The following is a 22,909-nucleotide window of genomic DNA, read 5'->3' on the forward strand; positions in this document are numbered from 1 at the left end:
AATCATGGGAGTCATCTGAACCGTATGTAGACTGTACCCCGTTCAGTGTCAATGTCAAACTACCTATGGAGCATTGGAAGGTTTCGTTTATTTCATTACTTTTCTCCCAAATCTACTGTGATGTCTTTGCTTTCTTTGTAAAGTTTGGTTTCTATGATGAAATTTAGCCCAGCAATGAGCATGTTTGAAAGATGACCAATTATACAGTATCATGTAATTTTATGTTAAAGATGGAACCACCAAAAGGTTTGATGCTTCTACTCTGAACTGTTCTATTGTGAGTTCTGGTGTTCTGTTTTGTTCTCAGTGAACTCTGTCTCATTCACTCCTCAACCAGAGCGAGGGAGGGGAAGAGAGGGAGAGAGAGAGAGAGAGAGAGAGAGAGAGAGAGAGAGATGCAGATTCCTGTGTGGAACAGTAAGAGAGAGAGAGAGAGAAGCATGTGGATTCCTGTGTGTTTGTGTGAGTGAAAGACATAGACGCAGGCAGAGGGAGAGAGAGCTCTGGGTTGCGTTGAATGTTAGGAATGTTGAGGCTTTTGGCTCCGGTTTGTTCTGATGGAGGGAGGAGGAGATAAAGAAGGAGGGAGGAGGGACAGAACGAGAGGAAAAGGAGGACAGAGGGAGGAGATAAGGAGGAAGGAATGGAGAACGAGATAAAGAAGGAGGAGACAAAGGAGAGAAGCAAAAATAGATAAAAAGCAAAATGGATATAAACAGGTAAAAGTAAAATATTGTCAGCATTCCTGTTGTTTATAGTTTTTTATTTTATCTATCAAGTGTTTCTAACAAAATGTTTCAACAGTCACTGCATTACAGATTACACCTCATTTTTAAATTCTACACACTGCAACAGCAGCTTCAGTATCAAACAGGAGGTATCATTGCTGTGTAGGTCCGTGATGTTATGACAGCGCTCGGAGCCCAGTACACAATCAGTGTAGTTACACGAGTAAGAAAGGAACAAAGTGGACGTGAAGTCCAGAAAGACACTTATGGTCACGTTAATCTGTGAAATGCAAACTGTTAAACCTCCTGTGTAAAAGATGCCACTGAAATGCCTCATGTGTAATAATGTCCTAATGCGCAGTTAGATTTATTTTTTCTCAAAAAACAGTTTTGACTGGAACAGATGAAATGTCACACTGGATGTAAAAAAATAAATAAATAAATAAAAGACTTTGCTGTCTTTTTCTTTCTCTTTCTTCCTGTCTTTTTCTCCTGACCGCTTTTACTGTGACTGTCTCTTTATGGGTTTTTTTTCACTCTAAGTCTCTCTTTCTCTCTGGTCATGTGATTTTGCTGTAGAGATGAGCAACAGTGCAGGAATCTGAGCTACAGCCAACATATTACATAAAGCTCTCTCTCTCTCTCTCTCTCTCTCTCTCTCTCTCTCTTTCTCTCTTTCTCTCTCTGTCCTCCAATCTTTGCCAGAAAATAAAAAGTGACTTGCTGTGTTCTTGTGCAGAAGGTGGAGGTAGAACAAAAATCTACGTCAGAAAAGAAAGATTGGTTTAAAAACTGGCTGTATTATTCAGAAGTGACAGGGTTTTTACTGAGTCCTTGCAGTTCTGGACTCGGCCTCCTCCTCGGTGTCCATGTGGATCGGTCTGTATGTGAACCATCTGCAGCTCTGCTTGAACGAGGCTGTAATCAAAGGGCTGCTGCAGCTTACGGTCTGAGTAGACTGCTTCTGTTCCAGTGTCACAGTGAACAGTGTGATGTTCAGATTGATTTGTTTCCAGGTGGAGGTAAGGCTATGGGTCTCAGTCATCTGTCTTTAGCTCCAGTCTCTATTCAAAACACACAAATGTGACCCCAGAAAAATTGTCAAACCTCAAACGTTATCTGCTTCAGCGTCGCTTCTGCCTTCGTCTGAGCTGGAGCAGCCAGTGTTTTGTTTGAGAAGCGAAAGAGAAATGATGTTTTTTGTGCTCTCAGGAGCAACAGTGAAATCAGTCCATTGTACCTTACTGATCTCCTCTGTATGTCATGCAAATTGTGAGAAAGACAGTGATATCTGACTGGTTGGGGTCATGATGATTAATGTAGGTCAGTCATCTCAAAGGACAAAAATATTCTGTAGTCTGTTTCAGTAATAATAGCATGCAATATTTATAATATATCAAGCATTTTGTGTTAAAGTATGATGACAGTATAAATTTGCTTACAGTAACTAAACTTTTGAATGCAGAACTTTTGCTTGTAGTCCACTGTGGTGTTACTGTTACTTTGGTAAATGATCTGAATAGTTCTTCCACCTCTGGATCTGGGCATTAGTTACAATATGATGCTTGAAATAATATCTTTACTCATCATATATGTGGCCATTGCTGTGTGAAATAGCACCCACGCTGCTGTTTATGTTTTATGTCAGAATATTTCAATTTGAGTTTGCATGACATCGTACCATCATTTTAAAAATATTGACCTATGAGGGTTTTGTAGTGCATGATGTATAGGTGTACCCCAGGACCTGATGACATCACAGTTGGGTGTGGCTACAGGTGCAACAGAGCGTGTTTCTGGCCACGGCAAACCAGAGTATGGGAGATAAAAACGGACTTGAAATGTTTAACCAGAGAGTCGAAGAGCCGAACGCTTTTTGGCCTGCTGTTAAATCACTCTTGGAGCTCTGTATGTCTCTCTCTGCTTCTCCCTTCCGCCTATTGTTCTCCTCTCCACCTTTTCTCCCCCTCTTTCCTCTCGTGCCTAGACATTATCTCCCTCCTCCTTCTCTCTTTGTGTTTTCTCTCCTGCCTTTCTTCGTTTTCCTTTGTGTCCTTCCTCAGCCTCACCCTGCTGTGTCTCTGCAGTCAGTGTTCAGGTCTCTCTCTGTGTTTCTACCCGTCCATGTTTTCTCTCTCCGCTCTCTGTTTCTCTCTCTCTCTCTCTCTCTCTCTCTCTCTCTCTCTCTCTCTCTCTATCTCCTGACCTGCTGTTTCCTCCAGTGAGTTGATTTCCGTCATTTTGAAACTGACACTCGACAGCAGGCAAACTCTGGAGAAAAAGAAACTAGGGGAGAAGAGAATGCGTATACTTTCAAATCTAAATTATTTATCTGTAAAATACTTTTATTGCAAGAAGAGATTTCTCTACTCTTGTAGAGAACTCTACTGTGTGTGTGTGTGTGTGTGTGTGTGAGTGAGTGAGAGAGAGAGAGAGAGTGATTTCACAATGTTAGTGCCTTTGGAGCAGAGCCGTTTATAAATACGGGAAACAAACAGCAGCCCACTCACAGAGGTTATGCAACACTGAAACACACACACACGCACACACACACAGTCTTTTAAATGAAATTAAGAGTCATTCAGACTAATCCTTGTTCATCCATTCTGCTGTGTTCGTGTCGAACAGTGACAGTTCAAGAGACAGCTGGCCTCCTACAGTGGAAACGCTCAAATGTTGGAGTTCTTACATATTTTGTAAGGAAGGGACTGCAGTTATCTGTGTTAGGATCATTCAGAGCTGATAATCAGTGAAATGTGTCTGAATGTGTTTTTTAAGTTAGGTTGGCACACAAATTGATTCCTCCAATTGTCACCCTTGGCTGTCAGGCTGTCACCCTTGTTGCATTTTTTCTTAGCATGGCAGATACATGGCTTCCACGTTGTCCAGCCCATAGAGCATGTGCGTTAGAGAGTGCCACTAACTTCCTGTTTAGCCCTTTGCTGACTTGAATGGGGGTAACATAATTTTACCGTACGGCTCTATATTTATCCACTGTTTTGCAACCGCTCTTTCACAATGCAGTCTTACAAGGAGAAGATTCCTAGGCCTGTGTCCGTCATGTTATATTGTAAGCTAAGCAGCATTTGAGCATCACTTTTAGCCGTTTGTCACTAAATACTTGCCTGTTTTTATTGGTTATGATGCTGTAGTGAACCGACCTTTGACCTCAGTAAGGTCAGAAAGATTAGTGACATGTTTGATTTCGGTAAAAGTGACTTTGTTGTTGTACTTCATCAGTTCTCGCCTGTGTTATTTCTTAATTATAGATGCAAGTGATTCATTCATTCTCTTATAAAGCTCTATCTATCTCTATCTGTCTCTTACATCTCCACAATTGTTGTGAAACGTATTGTTTTGACATTTTCCTGAAGGCAAACTTACATGTGTATATAATCTATTTTAAAAAATGCTTTTTTTTCTTTGTGGTTGCTGTTACTGTGTTCAGAGCAGCTAAAACAACAGTTAAAAGCAACAGTCCCGTGAATTACAATTCACTCTCTCTCTGTCTGTCTTTCTCTCTCTCTCAGAGATGTAGCATGTGTGTTGGTGTGATCGGTGGACCATCATGCACCTCTTCCTGCTGCTGATCTTCCAAGCCACAGCAGCCTTTGGACAGATCGACCCTGGTACAGACGCGCATAAAGACACAAATAAAATGTGTCTTCGTTGTCATAGTGTAACATAGATCCTCACAAAGTCAGCAGTACACAAGAACAGACACACACACAAGTTACACTGGCGTTTTTAAATGCTTGATTGTTTTGGTTGGTTGTGTGTTTTCAGCACACTGTCGCTATGCCTTGGGCATGGAGGATGGACGGATTAAAGACGATGCCATCACAGCATCCAGTCAATGGTACGCGACCACAGGACCACAGTACGCCAGGTCAGTTTGCATGCCGTTGTGCATATTTTATCTGTTTACTGTTTACACTGAAGGTTTAATGACAAACCTTGAAACCATGCAGATTTTAATACTGACATTTAATCCAAAATGTTCATGGTTAATCCATGTCACCTAGGATCATTTATAGCTGTTCAATATGGTGTGACATTATCAGAAGTGTTGAATAAGATTCAGTGGAAGAAATTAAAGCATGTAAAGAAAAAAAATCTAAGAACTCAAGATCGAAATGAATTACTCACCCCTGTAATAAAAAAATATTTATTTTATTCAGAGCCCATTTTCAGAAGTCCAACAGTGCATGTCCAAGTTCTCCCTCTCACTTTTGTGTTTGGGTGAACTGTTCATTCTCTTCTCTCTCTTCTCTCTTCACCACTGAAATGAGCAGAAAAAACAAACAAATAAACAAGTGAAAGGTGCTTCAGAACGAATTGTAATGTTAATCTGTGGTTCATAGCTTTTGATCAACATTATCAAACAGTGCCAGGGTGCTCAGTATGAACTGTGTGTGTGTTTGCAGGCTGAACCGTGAGGAAGGAGACGGTGCCTGGTGTCCTCATGGACAGCTGGAGCCCTCAGACAGTCAGTACCTGCAGGTTTGTGTCTGCTCAGAAACGTGTTCAGTCATGTCCCTCTACCCATATGGGTTTGACAGTTACAGAGTTTCAGTGCACTTCAGAGGATATCTAGAAAGCAAGACATCCTCAGAAATCTACAGTAAGTGCAGATGCACTTGAAGAATCACTTTTATCAGCGGTTGAATTAGGATGTGTGAGAACAAAGAGTCATGCCTGCAGGAGGAATTGACACTGCGTGAAGTCCACACATTTACAAATGCAGATGCATTTATTTCAATTTGTGTGATTATTGTGCTTCACTAAGTAGCATCTCTCTCAGGGTAAATGTGCATCTGTACAGTGAGACACATGAGTGGTACACATCAAAAAATGTAAAATGACAGTTGTTTTGTGGTGCTTTTTCAGGGTTTGGAGTCTTACTCAAATCTAAAACACTCCAGAAATACTTCGGAAATGTTGACTGTGGACTGCACTCAACATCAATCATGTACCATTGACTGTACAGTATTTGGCTGGACAAAACGCATAACTGACGACTAAATGACAGAAAACAGGAAAAATTCCAACTTTCTGTTGATGACAGCTGTCATTCACATTTTATTTCTGTGATTTTTAACAGAAGCCATTAAAAACAGTTAGTACAGACCTGTGATGTGTTCAGCAGCAGAATTTCAAGTATCTCTTGATGAACTCATCAATGTGGCCTTTGGGTTCCTGAGCCATGTGACTAGACAGAAAGCTGTTGATGTGTCGTTCAGGTGGATCTGGGAAGGCTGACCTTCCTGACAGTAGTCGGGACTCAGGGACGATACCGGAACTCTGGCAATGAGTTCGCCCGAGCTTACCGCCTCAACTACAGCAGGGACGGCTTGCTGTGGAAGTCCTGGAGGAACCGTCTGGGAAACACGGTGAGTGACTCAAATATTTCACTGCAGAGGTCAGACAGAGAACTGCAGGTCGAGCCTGGCTCGGGAGATGGGAAAATGAGGGAGAAATCAGGCAGGAAGACAGTAAATCTGGAGCGGAAATATGCGATGAAGTGATAGAACAGAGCGATAGAGGAAAGAATGGCAGTAGGAGGAATAAAGAAAAGAAAATGATTCTTTTTTTCGCTCTGAACTGCTTCTGGTCATTCACACTCGAATCAGAGGAAATGACATTTATACATCGGCTTCCTGTTGGCCTTTGAGGTCTCTGGCAGCTACAGCACAGCTACAGCAATACCATTAAGCACCGGGTCGTGTTTTTGTCTGAGATTGTTAAACTGAACAGTTCCCTCCCTCACAAATTTTCTCTTATCAAATTAACAATAAGAGAAAGTTTCTCAAAATCGCCAGAAGAAAAATCCAGTGAATCATGCAGCTGGTGGTCTGACAAAATGAGCAATCAATGGGGGGAAGTTCAGTTCACGACGCCAATGAGCAGTGATTTCTTTGGATTTTGAATCAAATGTTCTATTTGATGTGGGCCAATAAAAAAAGAGACAGTTTTTAAACAATGTTGAATTAATTCCCTGTTAATTATGCCACAGCAGATTGAAAGAATTGACTGAAGAATAAATAATATGATGATAATTTAATAAGTATAGCAAGGTAACATGTAGATATCAAACATTTTATCAAAGTCGTGTTTTAATTTAGAAACTCAGTTCAGCTCAGTTGATCATGACAACCCGCCTTACTTATGGGAACAAAACACACATCCACATAATGTGACTCATGAAATATTAGGGTGAGGGCTTGCTTTAAGGTTAGGTAAAGGTCAGGGTTAGGATTAGGCAAGTAATGTTTATTGTTATAGTTAGGTGGTGGCTGAGCCTCCAGGAAATGAATGTAAGTCTATGTAATGTCCCCAAAAGTGATGGAAACACGACTCTGTGCGTTTGTGTGTGTGTGATATATGTACATATTTCTTCCCTTTGATATTACTACTTTCACTGAAGTAAAAGTGAGTACTTCTTCCACCACAGAATGAAGGAACATTGTGTACTGCTCATAGAATGGGGTCAATAATTCAAAAACTTCTGTTGTTGACCTCTTTTTGTTGCTGATACAAAACCATAATTCATTTCATACTACTCTTCTGATCCTCATTTTTCACCATGTTGATACATGGACCTGTTTTACGTGGCGCGCACAAACACACACACACACACTGCCACACTGTTTCCACTGCTAACAGAGAATGGACGTACATGAATGTTCAAGGTATCTCTCAGTGTACTCACTGTGTGCGTGTTCCTGTTTTCCTGTTTTTGACGTATGGACGAGGCGCACAGACTTGACAGCTGATGGTTTTGTTGTTTCTCATGCGACATTTGTTTCCAGGTGATGGAAGGCAACAAAAACGCCTACGCCTCAGTCATCAACGACCTTCACCCTCCAATCATCACCCGCTACGTCCGACTGATCCCCGTCACCATACTGTCAACCACTGTCTGCATGAGAGTGGAGCTGTACGGCTGTCCGTGGGAGGGTGAGATACACAAACACACGGTCACATTGTAAACTTGTGTGTGTCTTCTCTGCTGACATTAGAGGCTGTTGATTCAGTGGATTTAGACTTCTATCACTTCTCGGAAATGTTTACTCCTCCTGAAAGACAAATATACTCCTCATTTTAAAATGTCAACATAAAACTTCACAGAGATTGTATGGCCATTTTAAACCTGTTGTGCGATAAAACTAAATCATGGCAACACATTTTAACACACATGCAAAGGCTGTCACAGTTAGATTTTATCACAGTCTTTCTGCAAAACAATAGAACAACACAAGTTGTATCCTCTCACATACAAGAGTAAAACGTAAAGGTTATTACCAGAGGATTAAACTCTGATCTATGTCATCACTGGTGTTACTTTAAAAAAATTGTTGCCGTGACCTCTCAGTATGGTTACTATAAATTATCACCCACTGGGACTTAGTCTAGCTGACTTTTTCTTTGATCTGATATTTACTTATGTAAATCAGAAAAATACTGTCCTTCATTCGGTCTACCCAAAATCACACCCCAGTGCTTTGAAAAGTTTGACATATTTTGTTAAATGTAAAGATAATGGGTTGAAATAAAAGCTGGTATTCCTCAGACTAATGTTATCATTTTTGAAAACTCAGAATCATATTGACAGCTGCATTCAAAAAATGAATTGCCCTGATGCTGGGTCAGAATGATGGTAAATGGCTACATTTGTGTGGTGGTGGCTGTGGCTCAGGATGTGGAGCAGGTCCTCCATTCACAGGACTGGCGATTTAAATGATGGTGCAGCGTGTCACCGTATACACTATATTAAGATGCAGCATCAATGAAAAGAAATAGCAGGATTTTCATGAAGTTTACTGGCTGTTCCTCAGAGGATAAATGCTTTTGATTTTTCCCTGTAGCGACATTGTAAGTATGTTGTTTGTTCTGTCCAATAACTGTGTTGTGTAATGAACACTTCACCCTCAAGGAGGCACTATTAAATAGAATTGAAAGTCGTGCCTCTTTGTAGCCAGTCTATCTTGCTAACCAGTAATCAGGCTAGCTAGCTCAGTCCATAACGTTCCTCTTTTGTGCTGCGGTTTAGCTAACAGAGAATGGTGCAACACTGCTAATTGTTATGAAGACACTGTAAAGATGCTTTGCTGTTTGTCAAGGCAAGCATTCATGTGTCAGAGTTCACCACAGTTTGAACTCTCTGTAAGCAATCCACTGATGTCTGCGATTCCACTGAGATTAATTCATATTCATTTTGCTGTGATAAATGTTGGCGCAGTTGGGCCTTGTGGGTGGGGGGGGGGGGGGGGGGGGGGTGGGTGACAATAATGATCTCTCTTCTCCAGTTAGTGAACAAGTTCATCTAAGCACCTATCAGTAAGAAACTGAATGTATGCAGAAGTCTGTTCCAAGACAATGAAACTTGACATACTCCCCTCTTGACATGTCCTCTCTGCCTTGTAGACGGTCTGATCTCCTACAGCGCTCCAGAGGGTCAGCTCATGATGCCGCCAGGTTATCCCATCGCCAGCCTCAATGACTCCACGTACGATGGAGCACACGAGAAAAAGCGAGTAACACACACTCGTCACACATCAGTGTTTCCTGTTTTTCCACTTTCTATGACTAACAGCTGTCTCGTCCAATAGGAAGCTGTTTGGGGGGATGGGTCAGCTGACGGATGGCGTGATCGGCCTGGATGACTTCCTGCTGACGCGTCAGTACCACGTGTGGCCGGGCTACGACTACCTGGGCTGGAGGAATGATTCGCAGGGAACTCAGGGATACGTGGAGATGGAGTTTGTCTTTGACAGGCAGAGGAACTTTACCTCCATGAAGGTTTACAATTTCGTTCATTTTACCTCATCATAGCAGCTCCCAAGACATGTTAGAAATTATTTTAAAAATGAATATTACATAACATTTCGTAATTTTGTCTTCAATTTTACAAACACAACCACTCCTCTCTCCAGGTTCACAGTAACAACATGTTCTCCCGTGGTGTGAAGATCTTCTCCTCCGTGTCCTGTTGGTTTAAGCCCCGCCTCATTGCCGGTTGGGAGACGGAGACTGTGGCGTTCAAGACAGTGCTGGATGACAGGAACCCAAGTGCCCGCTATGTTACCGTGCCACTGAATCGCCGCACTGCCAAATCTATCCGCTGCCACTTTTACTTTGCTGATGTCTGGATGATGTTCAGCGAGATCTCCTTTCAGTCGGGTAACACACACATACACATGTGCACATGCTCACACACACACACACACACACACACACCCCTACACAGATTCACACTTCAAAACAAAAATAACTTCCCTTTATATGTCCCTCAGAGGACACTGTACTTCCGACCCAGATGACCCTGGCGGTGACCTCTACTCCAGTCAATGAGGAGACCACCATGCCAACCACACCAAAGACATGTATGACCTTTGACCTTACCATTTTTACTTCACATATAATAGCGGTTAAGTTGAACTGCAAACTTAATGGCATCTTTAGCATGTGACCTGTAAGCAGTGGGTCTCATGAACAGTGCCAGTCTCTAAGCTCTCTCTCTTCCCCACAGCAGCCAGTCCATCAGCCAGTGACCCACCAGATGATGGGAACACACCCATTCTGATTGGCTGCCTTGTGACCATCATCCTGCTATTGGTCATCATCATCTTCCTCATCCTCTGGTGCCAGTATGTCTGCAAGGTGCTAGAGAAGGTGAGGAGATAAAAGAAAGATTATGAGATTCAGGACTAACACAGCAGAAGTTGGGACTTCCTTGTACATTTTAGTTTCTTACTTTGCCACCAAAAGTGTTTGCGATCCAATGAATGAGCTAAATGGCAATGAGCTAAAGACTTCAGGTGGTTACCAGGTAGTATCTGATCACATGACTGCACAGGACTTTACAACACTGTTGTTCTCGGTAAAGAGAGGTGTCCTGAACTCTGAGTGAGCCAGACTCATCCAAACGCTTTCCTAATGCACTGTCACTGTCTTCAGTTCCCAGTCAGTCTCTTGCTGCTTCAAGCCACCTGTCAAACCTGAAGTGGTTATCTGAAAGTATCATCAAGTAGCAAATCTGAACAGCTGTTTTATGCAAACCAGTCATGTCTTGATTATAAACCAAGGAGAGAATAAGGAGTCTTTTATTTTCCTTTTTAGGACATAAAACTAAAGCCTCCAGCTTTGTTGTACAGTAATGTTTACTATACAGGAAAAAATAAAAGTGTTAGATGAATAAAAATAGAGGAAAAACATGTTCAAAACACATCTTTAAAATGAGCACGTCTAATTGGAAACATATTTGCCCACCCCTTTCCTGATCAGGTTGTTTGGTTGAACATGGAGAAGAAAACACATTATTAACATGAATGTTTCTTAGAGCCCAGAGAAATGTTTTGCTGTCCCTCTGTCCTACTCCAGGCTCCACGTCGGATCCTTGACGAGGAGGTGACAGTTCGGCTGTCGTCCTGCAGTGACACTATCATCCTCCAGACGCCCCCCGTGCCCCCACGCTCCAGCCACAGCCCTGCAGGTACACAGCACCACAATGTCCATCGCTCCTTCTGTACTTCAAGTCAGAATATAAGGCTAGAAAAGACTAACCACAGGTTTAAGTATCATGACTGGACTTGTAGAGATTGTAGTTAGTCTGCCTTCTCCTAAAAAGAATTAGTTAAAGGTAGTTGTAGCTACTACTTGCAACTCTTATTTTCCACAACAGGCTAAACAGGACGGAACGAGAATGAAGAATTGCTGTGTTCTCACTTGTTTCACTAAGACTTAACACTTCGGCTGATCAGAGAAGTGTGTGTGAACCCAAAGCAGTTTTCCCCTGAGAGTTGGGTACATTCTGTGAAATGTAAAAGCCATTATCATACACTGTGATCCAGAGAACTAGTCCTCTTCACAGACACACTGCGAGTAAAGCACAGTACGCTTGGTGAAAGCACTGTATGAACTTTGTCAAATAGATATGCATCTGATTTAAAGATATGTCCAGATTTTGGCATATCAGACACATTAGCAGCATTAAAATATTTAGTGAAAAGCGTCTACTGGCAGAACATGAAGTTGACATGGATAAATGTTGCAATCCACAATCCATAGTGTGGTTCTCAAACGACTGAGGAAAGTACGCACTCAAATATCTAAACTGTGTGTGAAAGATTGAAAGTTGCCCAACAGTTTTAATAGCAAAATAGGCAGACTTTGTGTGCTTGATAGTTTCATGTTTTCTGTTTTCTTCAGGCCCCACCAACACCGACCCTCACTATGAGAGAGTTTTCCTTTTGGACCCACAGTACCAGAACCCGGCGGTGTTGAGAAATAAGCTGCCAGAGCTGTCTCAGAGTGCAGAGGCCTCAGGTACGCATACTGAATCTCAATTTTACAGTGGAAAAGAAATATGACAATAATGTTGACACAAAAATGCTCCAGATCTCCCGTGATGACATGCTTAGACAAGATTGTCTCGAGCTGCCCCTCAGAGAGAGAGTCAATTACAGTTACATTAAACTGCTGCTTTCTGCCCCCTGCTGGCAAGTCTACAGCATTCACCTTCACCACCTCCTCAATATTCCCCATCCTGTCTGTCCTTAACAACTTTTAAAAATTTCTCTGCTTTTGACTTCCTTTAAAAGACTGTACAAGTTCTCTGTCTGTCTTTTTTCCTCTTACTCATTCGTTTTTCCCCTCAGTATTTTCTTGATGATGCCATAAAAATGTGCATGCTCATTCATTCTGCAGGTTTTCTCTCTTTTACCTCCCAGCCCTCTCTGTCTTTTCCATGTTTCCTCCTCATCTCCCTCCAGCTCTGCTCCTCGGTAATCCTCTCTATGACCTCCTCCTGCTGACTTCCTGTCACATGACATCAGGCTGGCTGCGTGGTAAGAGCTGAAAGGTGTGATTTCAGACAATTAAACATTTATCAGACAGGGTAGACAAGACCAAGGCAAAAAATAAAACACTCTCATGTCATATGATCTTAAGGTTCACAGCAGTCTTCCTCAGTGAAGAAGACTACAAACGCAACTTAACGTATCAGGGACTTCAGTGGCCTGCTATAATGACGTAAAAGGTGGAGATTAGCTGAATTGCATTTTATTTTGAGTCACAGGCTTAAGGGTTTAGGGTTAAATATGGCTCATGTAGCCCTTTTGTTCCGAAACCACTTTTTGTTTTCCCATCATTGTGTGATCATTTTGTCGTCATCATTTGTTTCTTAGAATAGCACGATGGGGAAAATTAACTCACAATCCCTAGATATATCGACAGAAAGACAGAAATGTTGCAACCGTGGACAGTCTTGGCTTTTATTATAACTAATCAAGTATTTTTAAGTATTTTGGGAGCATTTAAGCATCTATTACCAATATTAGGGTGACAACAGGATATGAAGAAAAGAGAGCTACGGCAAATGTTCTCCTACACAAAAGTTATTAAGTTATTAAATGTACTAACATTTTCTGTTAGTAGGGCACAATGTAAATGAAATAACACTTCTTCCTCCTTCCTCTAACAGCGTGTGGAGGAGGCTACGCCGAGCCAGATGTTACCCAGTGCACGCCACACCAATGTTTCCATAGCAACGCGCCACACTACGCTGAGACTGACATTGTACGGCTGCAGGGCGTCACCGGCAGCAACATGTATGCAGTCCCCGCCCTCACCGTGGATTCTCTTACCAGGAAGGACATCTCTGCCGCCGAGTTCCCACGGCAACAGCTGATCTTCAGAGAGAAGCTGGGGGAGGGGCAGTTTGGAGAGGTGAGCTCGGAGTGGGTGGGTCCATGGACCATGAGGAAGCATTGAAAATCTTTTGAAGTTTGTGGACAGCATCTTAAAGGCTTTTCAAAATGTATTTGATTCCTTTTAAAATATGGTGCCCCAAGGATCTGTGACCTTAAAGTATGCTTTCATGATTATGTTTATACCTACTTGTCTTCTGCAGGTCCACTTATGTGAGGCCGAAGGGCTCCCAGAATTTCTTGGGGAGGGGTCACCTCTCCCTGACAGAGATGGTCATTCGGTACTGGTGGCTGTTAAACAGTTGAGAGCTGATGCTACCAGCCAAGCCAGGTACATAATGTGTTAGTGTGACGTGGTTGTTTCTTTAAAAGTTTCTGTGTTTCTCATTAGGAGCAGTGAAGTCTAAAATAGATTATATCACACCTCTTATTACAGAATACATCTCATGATTGAATAATAAGCATGGAAATAGGTTAATTATCATCTTTTCAGCTACATTATTCTCAGTAAATTTTTTCGCAGTCCTATTGAGTCTCTGTATACACATATTGTGGAGATTTTGCCCCATAGGAAAGATCAGGGGAGTGAGTCTGAATATCTACATACACTTTAATTGTAATCTAGTGTTTCTAAAGAAACCTGTTTTAGGACAAAATATTACACAGAAGTTCTGCTCAGGTAAGGCAACACAGAAGGATGTTTTTATTCAGAGAACACAATGAAATAGGGACTCCCTGTGAAAACTGTATGCATGTCAGTATGTACTGTTGTGTTGTTTTGTATGTGAGGCAGGCCATCTCACCAGAAAGAAACTGAGCTAACATCATTAATTGTATTATACTTGTAGAGAAGTATAAGTTAACCTTCAGGGGAAGAAAGCAGAGTCATTGTTTTGCACCCTGTACGCTAGCATTTATGCTGCCCTGCAACACTACTTGTCAACTGTTGCTTGCATGTTAAATGAATGTGAGTTTACCATTTTGGAGGTCTGTGTGAGAGAAGACAGTCCAAAACTGGAAGTATCTCAACTTGGCTAAATGGCTAAACTTGAGATTGTGTCCTCTCCACTCTTTTTCCCGCAGGAATGACTTCCTAAAGGAAATAAAGATCATGTCTCGTCTGAACGACCCCAACATCATCAGACTGCTGTGTGTTTGTGTGTCGTCCGACCCGCTGTGCATGGTGACCGAATATATGGAGAACGGAGACCTCAACATGTTCCTTTCACAGCGGGAGATCGAGAGCACGCTGACACATGCCAACAACATCCCTTCAGTCAGGTTAATATGTCATGCACACTGTTTATACTGTTTCTAAACTCCACGTTCACACTTGATTTTATCTGAACTTTTCAATTCATCCAGTATTCGTATACTTTTTGATACAAACCACAGGAGATGATATTACTGTTTACTGTATTATTTCTATTATTACTTATTTTATTACAAACGCACGTATGTTGCTTATATTTTCCTTGCTTAGTTGCACTAAACATTTGATTGATTTGAATTGAATTGAATTACTTTCCAGGCTCTGATCAGCACCTTTCTGCAGAGGAATAAAGCAGCTTACATGGAATACAATATTTTCACCTCCTCCACTGCCGCTTTCCTCTTTCTCTCCAAACATATTCTCTCCCTCCTTCTCTTCCTTCTCCCTCCTCATCTTTCTCTCTCCTTCTTTTTCTCCCTCTCTCCAGTCTTTCCGACCTCCTCCACATGTCAGTGCAGATCTCATCAGGGATGAAGTACCTGGCATCTTTGAACTTCGTGCACCGTGACCTGGCCACCAGAAACTGCCTGCTGGATCGACGCCTCACCATCAAGATTGCTGACTTCGGGATGAGCCGAAACCTGTACAGCAGCGACTACTACCGCATCCAGGGTCGGGCGGTGTTGCCCATACGATGGATGGCCTGGGAGAGCATCCTGCTGGTGAGGGAGAGGGGAGAGTTAGCACAAGATAGGACAAGAGAAAAAAAAGAAGATAATTTACACCTGCTGTTTGATAGTATTGTTCTCTGATACCTTTACCTGCTACTAATGGTGGTTTGAAAATAAAACCAAAAGCTGCCTTAATATTTTCTTGGAATAGATTTTCTTCTATGCATTGTTAATGGCAGTGCGATCACCGAGTTTCAAGAGGATTCTTGCCGCTGTACAATTATGTGAAAAAATTATGGAGGTTTTTAAAAACTCAACCCAGTTCAAACCAGGCCACAAGTTGAAACTTTCCACTATTTTTGTTGACAAGGAAGTAAAATAACTTGACGTTTTATGAAAAATCAATGCACTGGCAACCCAAAAGCAGAAAACTCCAAAAGCAGCTCTTCCTCTTACACTGGTTCATTAAAACCCAAGCCCAGTTACAACTAACAACACGGTTCAGTCTTCAACATGTGGCGCTAGAAGGCTGGTGACAAAGCAGCCTTTTGTTGACCTCCTTTGTGAACCACTTTAGTTAGCAGACTAACCGGAACTTGCTAGCACACCAGGCTAGTGGTACTAGTTTGCAATCTCACAGTTTACAAGCTTTCTTGATCACATATAGGAGTACACCAAGGCTGAACTTGATGCAAAAGATTCACACTTTACTTCACTCCAACTGATTTTGCCCTGTAATCTTCAGCTTCAAAATGCTGGTGTTTTAATCCTGAATGCAAACAAAATCTCTTGTTATCAGTTCCACTGGGTCACTTATGGTTCATTTGCTGTGATAACAGGTTCGTATTTAGATTCTATCACAGAATTGTACAGGCACTCAAGGCACCCAGTTTATCGATGAATGCAAATTTATGAACTCACAAAGGCCTCTTAATAAACAAATTTTCTTTGCTGCGGGGTCATCAGCGTTGGTCATTGTGGATTTTAAAACTTGAAAAGTTGTTTTATAAAATGTAATAATTTGACTTCTGCTGCATTTTTATTGTTTTTCTATGTGACACCCCCTCGCACTCCTGCCTCCTCTCCAGGGTAAGTTCACCACGGCCAGTGACGTATGGGCATTCGGTGTCACCCTATGGGAGATCTTCACTCTGTGTAAGGAGCAGCCCTACAGTCTGCTGTCCGACGAACAGGTCATAGAGAACACTGGCGAGTTCTTCAGGAACCAGGGCAGACAGGTGAGACAAATCGGACGTACTGACAGTGTTAAGTACAGTTCTCATATATCAGTAATCCCAGGTCGACCAATAGCCTTGTATCCAGCTGTGCCTAAGTTAGGCCACCACTGGGCCAAGTAATTTTGGTGGTGAAAGCAGCTCCAGTTTCTGCAAATGTTTGCTTCAGTTGAGTAATTATACATGTATATTATGTATGTTTACTGTGTGAAGGCTAGGACTACTTATATGTAGCACTGCATGGAACTAGCTTGTTGCTTGAAGACAAACTCAAACAAAATTTGCAAACCAGTTCACAGTTAGCAAGCCAAAGTTCCTCCACAAGGGAGAGCTGTTCAGTCATTGTTGTACCAGTTCTATACATGCCATCTCATCTCAACCTGGGAATCTTGAACTTAATGGTTCTGAACCTTATTTCAGTCTGAACACCCCCCCCCCCACACACTTAGTTGCTTACAATGAAAGTACAGGAGAATATGCCTTGGAAATTTTTAATCATAGCGGTAACACAACATATCCTGAGAAGAAATTATGTTATCAAGAGGAAGAAACTTAATTTTCACAGTAAATGCCATGGAAATTTTACCCTAGGGTAGCCCATACTGTGTGTTACAGAAATCTCACACAAAAAGAAAGGAAAGGATCTTTGCTATGGTATCAATACACTGTCTGGTATAGTGGCACTGGTGTAAACTGGTAGATCTTAACTGTTGGACACACACATTTGTTTGCATTGTTGTTGTCAATCTTTGGCAAAATCCTTCCAAAAACAAATCCAGTGGCCCCAGTGTTCCCTGAATACCGCTTGAGAAATGTGCATTTAAATCTGAGGGGACACTTAATGATTGACTTGACTGAAAAGCAGAAAAAATACTTGTATTCTATACAACATTATGTTTATTTTTCTTAACTGACAATTTTACTTCCTCTTGCCTTTACAAATTACTCGAATAAAACAGAAATGAACTCTCATTGGATTATCTGGTCATAACTCATATGCAATTAATCGTAATGGGTCACGAGTCATGCAGTATTACTGTCTCCACTTTTATTGTTTGTGTTTCCATTCGGGAACCACTGACATACAGGATAGGAGAGTCACTGCAGCAGAAGTTTAGACCTTCCAGTGCTTCACTGGTAACTTTCCTGTATTTCCCTTATAGATCTTCCTTTATGCTCCTCCACTCTGCCCACCTTCTCTCTTTGAGCTGATGATGCGTTGCTGGAGTCGAGACATAACTGACCGGCCCACCTTTGAGGGACTTTACCAAGCCCTGAAACCCCATGTCAACCAGTGAGTCGGGGCTGCTGGGATATACCACTCTGGCTTTCCTCAGCGGAAGGTTTGTCCATCTCTGAACTCCTGTAAGATAACAGACTGACACAAGAAGACTGCATTGCAAGAGTAAGTCGCTGTCAGAAGGAATGAAGAAAATGGCAGAGTTGTGGTTCAAAGGTTGGTTTGCTTTGTGGTAAGAGCAGCACTCTGTTTTGAGAGACAAGACGGAGACAGAAGGGGAAAAGGATGGTCATCTCAGAGGAGAAACTTTGTGCGAGATCCAAACCTTTCAGTCATTTGAATTGATTTATTTTATATCATTTTAATAAGTTTTTTAAAGATTTCTATCATTGCTGATTTCACAGTTTCATCCATCTCTTAAAGGCTACTTTGACCAAAATGTCTTTTTGACAAATTTTCTTTTCATGTCGTTATGGTGCCAAAGGCGCTGTAAGCTTTATTTTCTCCTTCTCTTTGGCTTTTAAAGATGCCATAAACTGGACAGACTCCTCAGTCTTGGTAGTTTCTCCTGTCCCTGTGGTTTTTATTATTATTGTAAAGCACTGTCTGTGTCTCTCAGTTATTCATGTTCATATATTAACCCACACTGGAGCTAGGGCTAGGGTCAAATTGTAGTGTAGTTATATTGTTAGATTTTTATTCTATTTTATTTTTCTTGTTTTACAGTGTTTGACTTCTGTTGGTCTTTTTAGTGTATATGAATGTTTAGCTGAGGTTCACATCACGGTGCCAAGAGGCTGTGTTGAAACCTGTGTGGTTCACAGACTGAAAATCAGTCAGTGGTTAACTGTGGGTAATTAAGGAAAGAATCTTGACTGGAGGCACACTGAAACCAAATAAGAAAAGTTGTGTTGTGCCTTTTTTGTTGCCAAAGAGAAATAAAAAGTATAAGTGATAAAACAATGATTATACTAAATGTAGCTCTGTGTGAATGGATTTGTCTAAACATATTATTAACATCTGCCAGCTGGTGGATGCTTTTATTCAAAGTGCCTTACCTTTCTAGCATGAGTGGTATCACTAAGAATTAAGACAACATGAAGAACATGTGTTCTGCTAGGTATCACTTCACCTGTGTCTGTGTTTGTGCTAGGACTATAAAATATCTGTATGTTAAGTGTGTATGTCTTTGTTGAAGCTCATTTGTAGATTTATATTCTTTGTCTCTACTGCTCTGTCTTGATAGAGCGAGTTGTGGTTTGGTTTGTGCCTCCAAAGATTAGCCTACAAAATTTGAAATCAGTAGCTCCACTTCTAGAATAAAAGGGTTAAAACAAACTGATACACTGTTCAAATTAAATGGATAGCTAAATATTTACCAAACAGAAACAGCACCTTTGCAGATACTTAAACTCAACTCAACTTGCTAATGACCTCCCTAGCTAAAAAAACTAGCAAGTTGTGATCTTGTGTAGTAGTTATACTAGGTTTTGCTTAATTCTGAAGACTACAGCTGACCTGAATACTTCTACCTTTGGTATGGTAACCAGTGTCCAAATATATATTGCTGCTTGTTTTGTTGTGTGTTTTTGAAGAGGAAGGAGATGCTGCATTGGCTTCACTGAAAAGAATGCAAAAGACAGATAGAAAACAAGAACTGGAGCTCCTTTATGGCAGTGGTTCTCAAACATTTTCATGTAAAGGATCCCTAAACTGACACGGACCCATCAGATAAAAATTTTTGCTTTTAGAAGTTTTGTTACATCAAATGCACGAAACCCATGAGTGAAACAGTCATACATTCTGTCATTGTGTTATTGTGTTATTGAAAATAAATGATTCCCCTCTTTGCAGGGACCCCCTGGAGCCCCTCTAGGACCCCCGGGAGTCCATAGGCCCTACTTTGAGAACCATTGCTTTATGGCATTTACTAAGTCTCTAACCTGCTCACATCTCTTAAAACCTGTGGCTTGGCAGCCACATGCATGCAATACAGCATACAGAACATTATTTGCAAGCAGAATATCATCCTCAATAAGAAGCATAATGCTCTGCATGCAACAAGTCCTGCCACAAATGCAGGGCTGTGCTGAGCACCTTGCATGTGCAACAGCTCAACACTTGCTCAATCATAAAGTAGACTTTGGAGACTTTGGAGAGGATGGACTATGCAGTGGTTCCCGTCTTTACCTCCTGTCCTCATCTCTCATTAAAGTCTTGATTACAGTATTTATGTAAGTAAATAATATATTTACCCCTGAAGCTTTGGATATTTACAGGACAGCCCTAGGGAAGACACTGTCACGCTGTTGGAAGAGTAGCACAGTTTTTATGTAGATGCTTAAGCTTATGCTTCTGGCATTATATTAGAATAGGTTCACTTTTAGTTTAAGGGTAAGGATATATGCAACCTAAATAACGTCTTTGGTTGCTGCCTAACTAGCCAGCAAAGTACTTAACAAGTAAGAACGGTTATGTTTAAAAAAGATTTGGCTTCATTTTTGCATATGATGTCCTTATTTGCCGTGTCTTTGCAAAGTTAAACTAGGTCTGGTATTATAAACTGCAGCGGCCAGTCAGACCACGTCAAGGGAAAACTGGTCACACACAAGACACAAACATGTACTTTCTGAGCTGTACGGAGCTGAACTACTATTAGAGCCGCTGAGATGAGGGCTAACGAGTCACTAGAGTCCAAGGACAATGGGAAGGAACACCTTGGACAGACGGATCCACCAGACAATTCCCACATCTCACAGCATGAACCAGCCAATCACTGCAGCCATCCCTAATGCCACCAAGAAGATTAAGGGGAAATTTAAGAGAAGGTAGATTCCTTTTTTCTGCCATTATAGGGCACATGTAATGGCCTATCAACAAGGTGGTGATAGGCCAAACACAAGTCACAAATCAAATCCACACTGATTTTGCAGCATAGTATTCAAAAGGGTGTGGGCCTTACAGTGGCTACTTCTAGCAACCTTAAGTGAACTGTGGAAAGATGTTGAGAAGGTTAGCCAGTGATGATGGTGTTGCCAGTGATTTTGATGAATGTTACATATATTTACTATCCAGGATATGTCATATGATATGATATGATATGAGATTGATTTTCAAGTGATTGGTTAACCTGTGTCTGGATTGACGTATGTTCTTTCACTTGGATCTGTAAAGGGTTGGTCAAACTAACATTTAAACTATTGTTTGAGACGCATATTTACTTTGTCGGTCAATAGCAACCACCTTTGTAGTGCTTATCACTTACTACACTTCACCCACACTTACTTCCTGTCGGAGTCTAAACTACTCCACAAGACAGGATGGTGCAAATACATCTTCTGACTTATTATCCCATACTGATGGAGATAGTATTAGCTAAGTTGCAACTATACTGAGGAAAGCCAGCTAGCTTGTTGGGCTGACTGTCCTGTGCTCGGCTGGTTTTTATAGTACCATTTAGTGCACCAGCTACAGTAATTGGACAGCGAGCCCTGCAGATGATCACTTTGTCATCAAGCTTCTAGCACTCATCATTTCACAATGATGCATGGATGAACTTTACTGTACACAACTCTGTGCCTTAAGCTGACATCTTCATTGTCAACATTATCATCTAATGTGTAAAAGCTCTAAAGCACATTTTCATTTTCAATTTTATAAATTAATTTTCCATTCTTTACATGTTTTAGTCACTCAGTTAATTGTATGCAGTATTTTGAATCCTCTCCTCCCTTAGAACAAATGGTTGTAAATGTAAAATGCTTCAAGTACAAATGACCTTCACAGGAAAGAGGGAGCAAGACCAATTATGTTAAGTCTGAGTGTATCTTTCAGTGTTTTTGTGTTATCTGTACTGTATTTTAATACTTCTATGAGTGTGTATGTAAGTCTGTATGTTTAAGAGAAAATGAAAATTGAGTGTTTAAGTAGGCTATTTTTGACATTCCTTTGAGCACTGGGAGCTAGTTGGGATTAAAGTGGTTAAGCCAAATTATGTGATTAAAATGAGGGAGAGGGGTTTTTTAAGCAAGATAATAAGGAGAAGAATTAAGGAAACCACTAAACTCAATCTCCCAGAGTCTTTTGCTACAGTGAGCCTGTGTGTGTAGTTCTGTTTCTATTAGAGACATAGATGAGTCCTATAGTTTGATAGTGTACAGTATAAGTGATCTAATATCTCAGTGTGTGAATGCAGATTTGGTGTGATAATTGTTATTGATAAGTGATTATCTATCAGAATTTCTAGTAGCTATTTCTCTGATTATTTCTGTTCCGAGATGGTTGTGGGTTTCAGACATGTATTGTACATAGGCTAGTAGCTGTGTATATTAATATATTGGGAGTGGAGAACTTGTGTTGTGCCATCCCAAATAATTTTCCCCCTGTACCTTTTCATGTCTTGGTGTTGTTCTTATAATAAACAGTTGGCAAACAAAAGAGCTGAGATTGTGTCTTGTATCTTATTATATATAATAAATAAATATCTTAATACACTTGTATGTGGGTGTATGTTAATTATTGACATCATGTTAATAATACAAAAATTACAACAAAAATTACAATATTGTGTAAAAAAATCTAGTGGCTCTTTTGTTTATTAGTTCATGTGCCTGGTGTAATTGCTCTTTTGTACATTTTTGGACAGTTTGTTTGGACAGTTGAGTCTCTCTCCACCTCCTCACAAAGGGACAAAACACGCAATAAACAATTTTTATGTTTTCCATAGATATCGCTATAATGTTTTTATGGTGAATCTGAATTGACCATGATTAACGTAGTAAAAATCTGACATTGTGTCAGCCCTAATCTAGATATTAGAACATTTCCGTTTTTTGATCAAATGAGGTAAAAACATGTCAAAGGATAAGCATCACATATTGCAACTTCAATCGCACCAGAAAGTTTAGTAATCTGTAACCTGTAATACAGGTTAGAAATGCTTTTATTTCATTTTAACTTTAGACATTCAGATCATCACAAATTCTACCTGCATACTCAGTGAGTTAGTTAACTTTGAGCCTGTAGTTTCCTGAGATAAGTCTAATATTACTACTAGAATTTAAAACCTACTGATATTGAATTGATTCAAAGTTACAAGTATGACTGATGAGA

General features: G+C 40.9%; 1 protein-coding gene across 6 annotated transcripts in view; it reads left to right on the forward strand.

Annotated features, from left to right (window-relative positions):
- Positions 1 to 22,236, forward strand: part of ddr2l (discoidin domain receptor family, member 2, like) — a 30,549-nt gene extending 8,313 nt beyond the window's left edge. Inside the window, exons 1-20 of one of the 6 annotated variants that reach the window (XM_046385794.1) lie at positions 1,495 to 1,750; positions 4,259 to 4,357; positions 4,515 to 4,617; positions 5,156 to 5,231; positions 5,972 to 6,121; positions 7,541 to 7,688; positions 9,156 to 9,261; positions 9,341 to 9,530; positions 9,665 to 9,911; positions 10,025 to 10,114; positions 10,261 to 10,403; positions 11,112 to 11,223; positions 11,940 to 12,056; positions 12,461 to 12,577; positions 13,213 to 13,457; positions 13,642 to 13,769; positions 14,522 to 14,719; positions 15,139 to 15,373; positions 16,411 to 16,560; positions 17,721 to 22,236. In XM_046385794.1, coding sequence (XP_046241750.1) covers positions 4,297 to 4,357; positions 4,515 to 4,617; positions 5,156 to 5,231; positions 5,972 to 6,121; positions 7,541 to 7,688; positions 9,156 to 9,261; positions 9,341 to 9,530; positions 9,665 to 9,911; positions 10,025 to 10,114; positions 10,261 to 10,403; positions 11,112 to 11,223; positions 11,940 to 12,056; positions 12,461 to 12,577; positions 13,213 to 13,457; positions 13,642 to 13,769; positions 14,522 to 14,719; positions 15,139 to 15,373; positions 16,411 to 16,560; positions 17,721 to 17,855 — 2,751 coding nt within the window. In that variant the 5' untranslated portion in view covers positions 1,495 to 1,750; positions 4,259 to 4,296 and the 3' untranslated portion in view covers positions 17,856 to 22,236. Of the gene's footprint in view, positions 1 to 1,494; positions 1,751 to 4,258; positions 4,358 to 4,514; positions 4,618 to 5,155; positions 5,232 to 5,971; positions 6,122 to 7,540; positions 7,689 to 9,155; positions 9,262 to 9,340; positions 9,531 to 9,664; positions 9,912 to 10,024; positions 10,115 to 10,260; positions 10,404 to 11,111; positions 11,224 to 11,939; positions 12,057 to 12,460; positions 12,578 to 13,212; positions 13,458 to 13,641; positions 13,770 to 14,521; positions 14,720 to 15,138; positions 15,374 to 16,410; positions 16,561 to 17,720 lie in introns of those variants that run through there. The other 5 variants (XM_046385793.1, XM_046385796.1, XM_046385795.1 and 2 more) reach the window with 5 other exon arrangements.
- Positions 22,237 to 22,909: the final 673 nt, after the last annotated feature.

The sequence above is a fragment of the Scatophagus argus genome, chromosome 4 (assembly GCF_020382885.2).
Source record: "Scatophagus argus isolate fScaArg1 chromosome 4, fScaArg1.pri, whole genome shotgun sequence".
NCBI classification, from domain to species: Eukaryota; Metazoa; Chordata; class Actinopteri; family Scatophagidae; genus Scatophagus; species Scatophagus argus.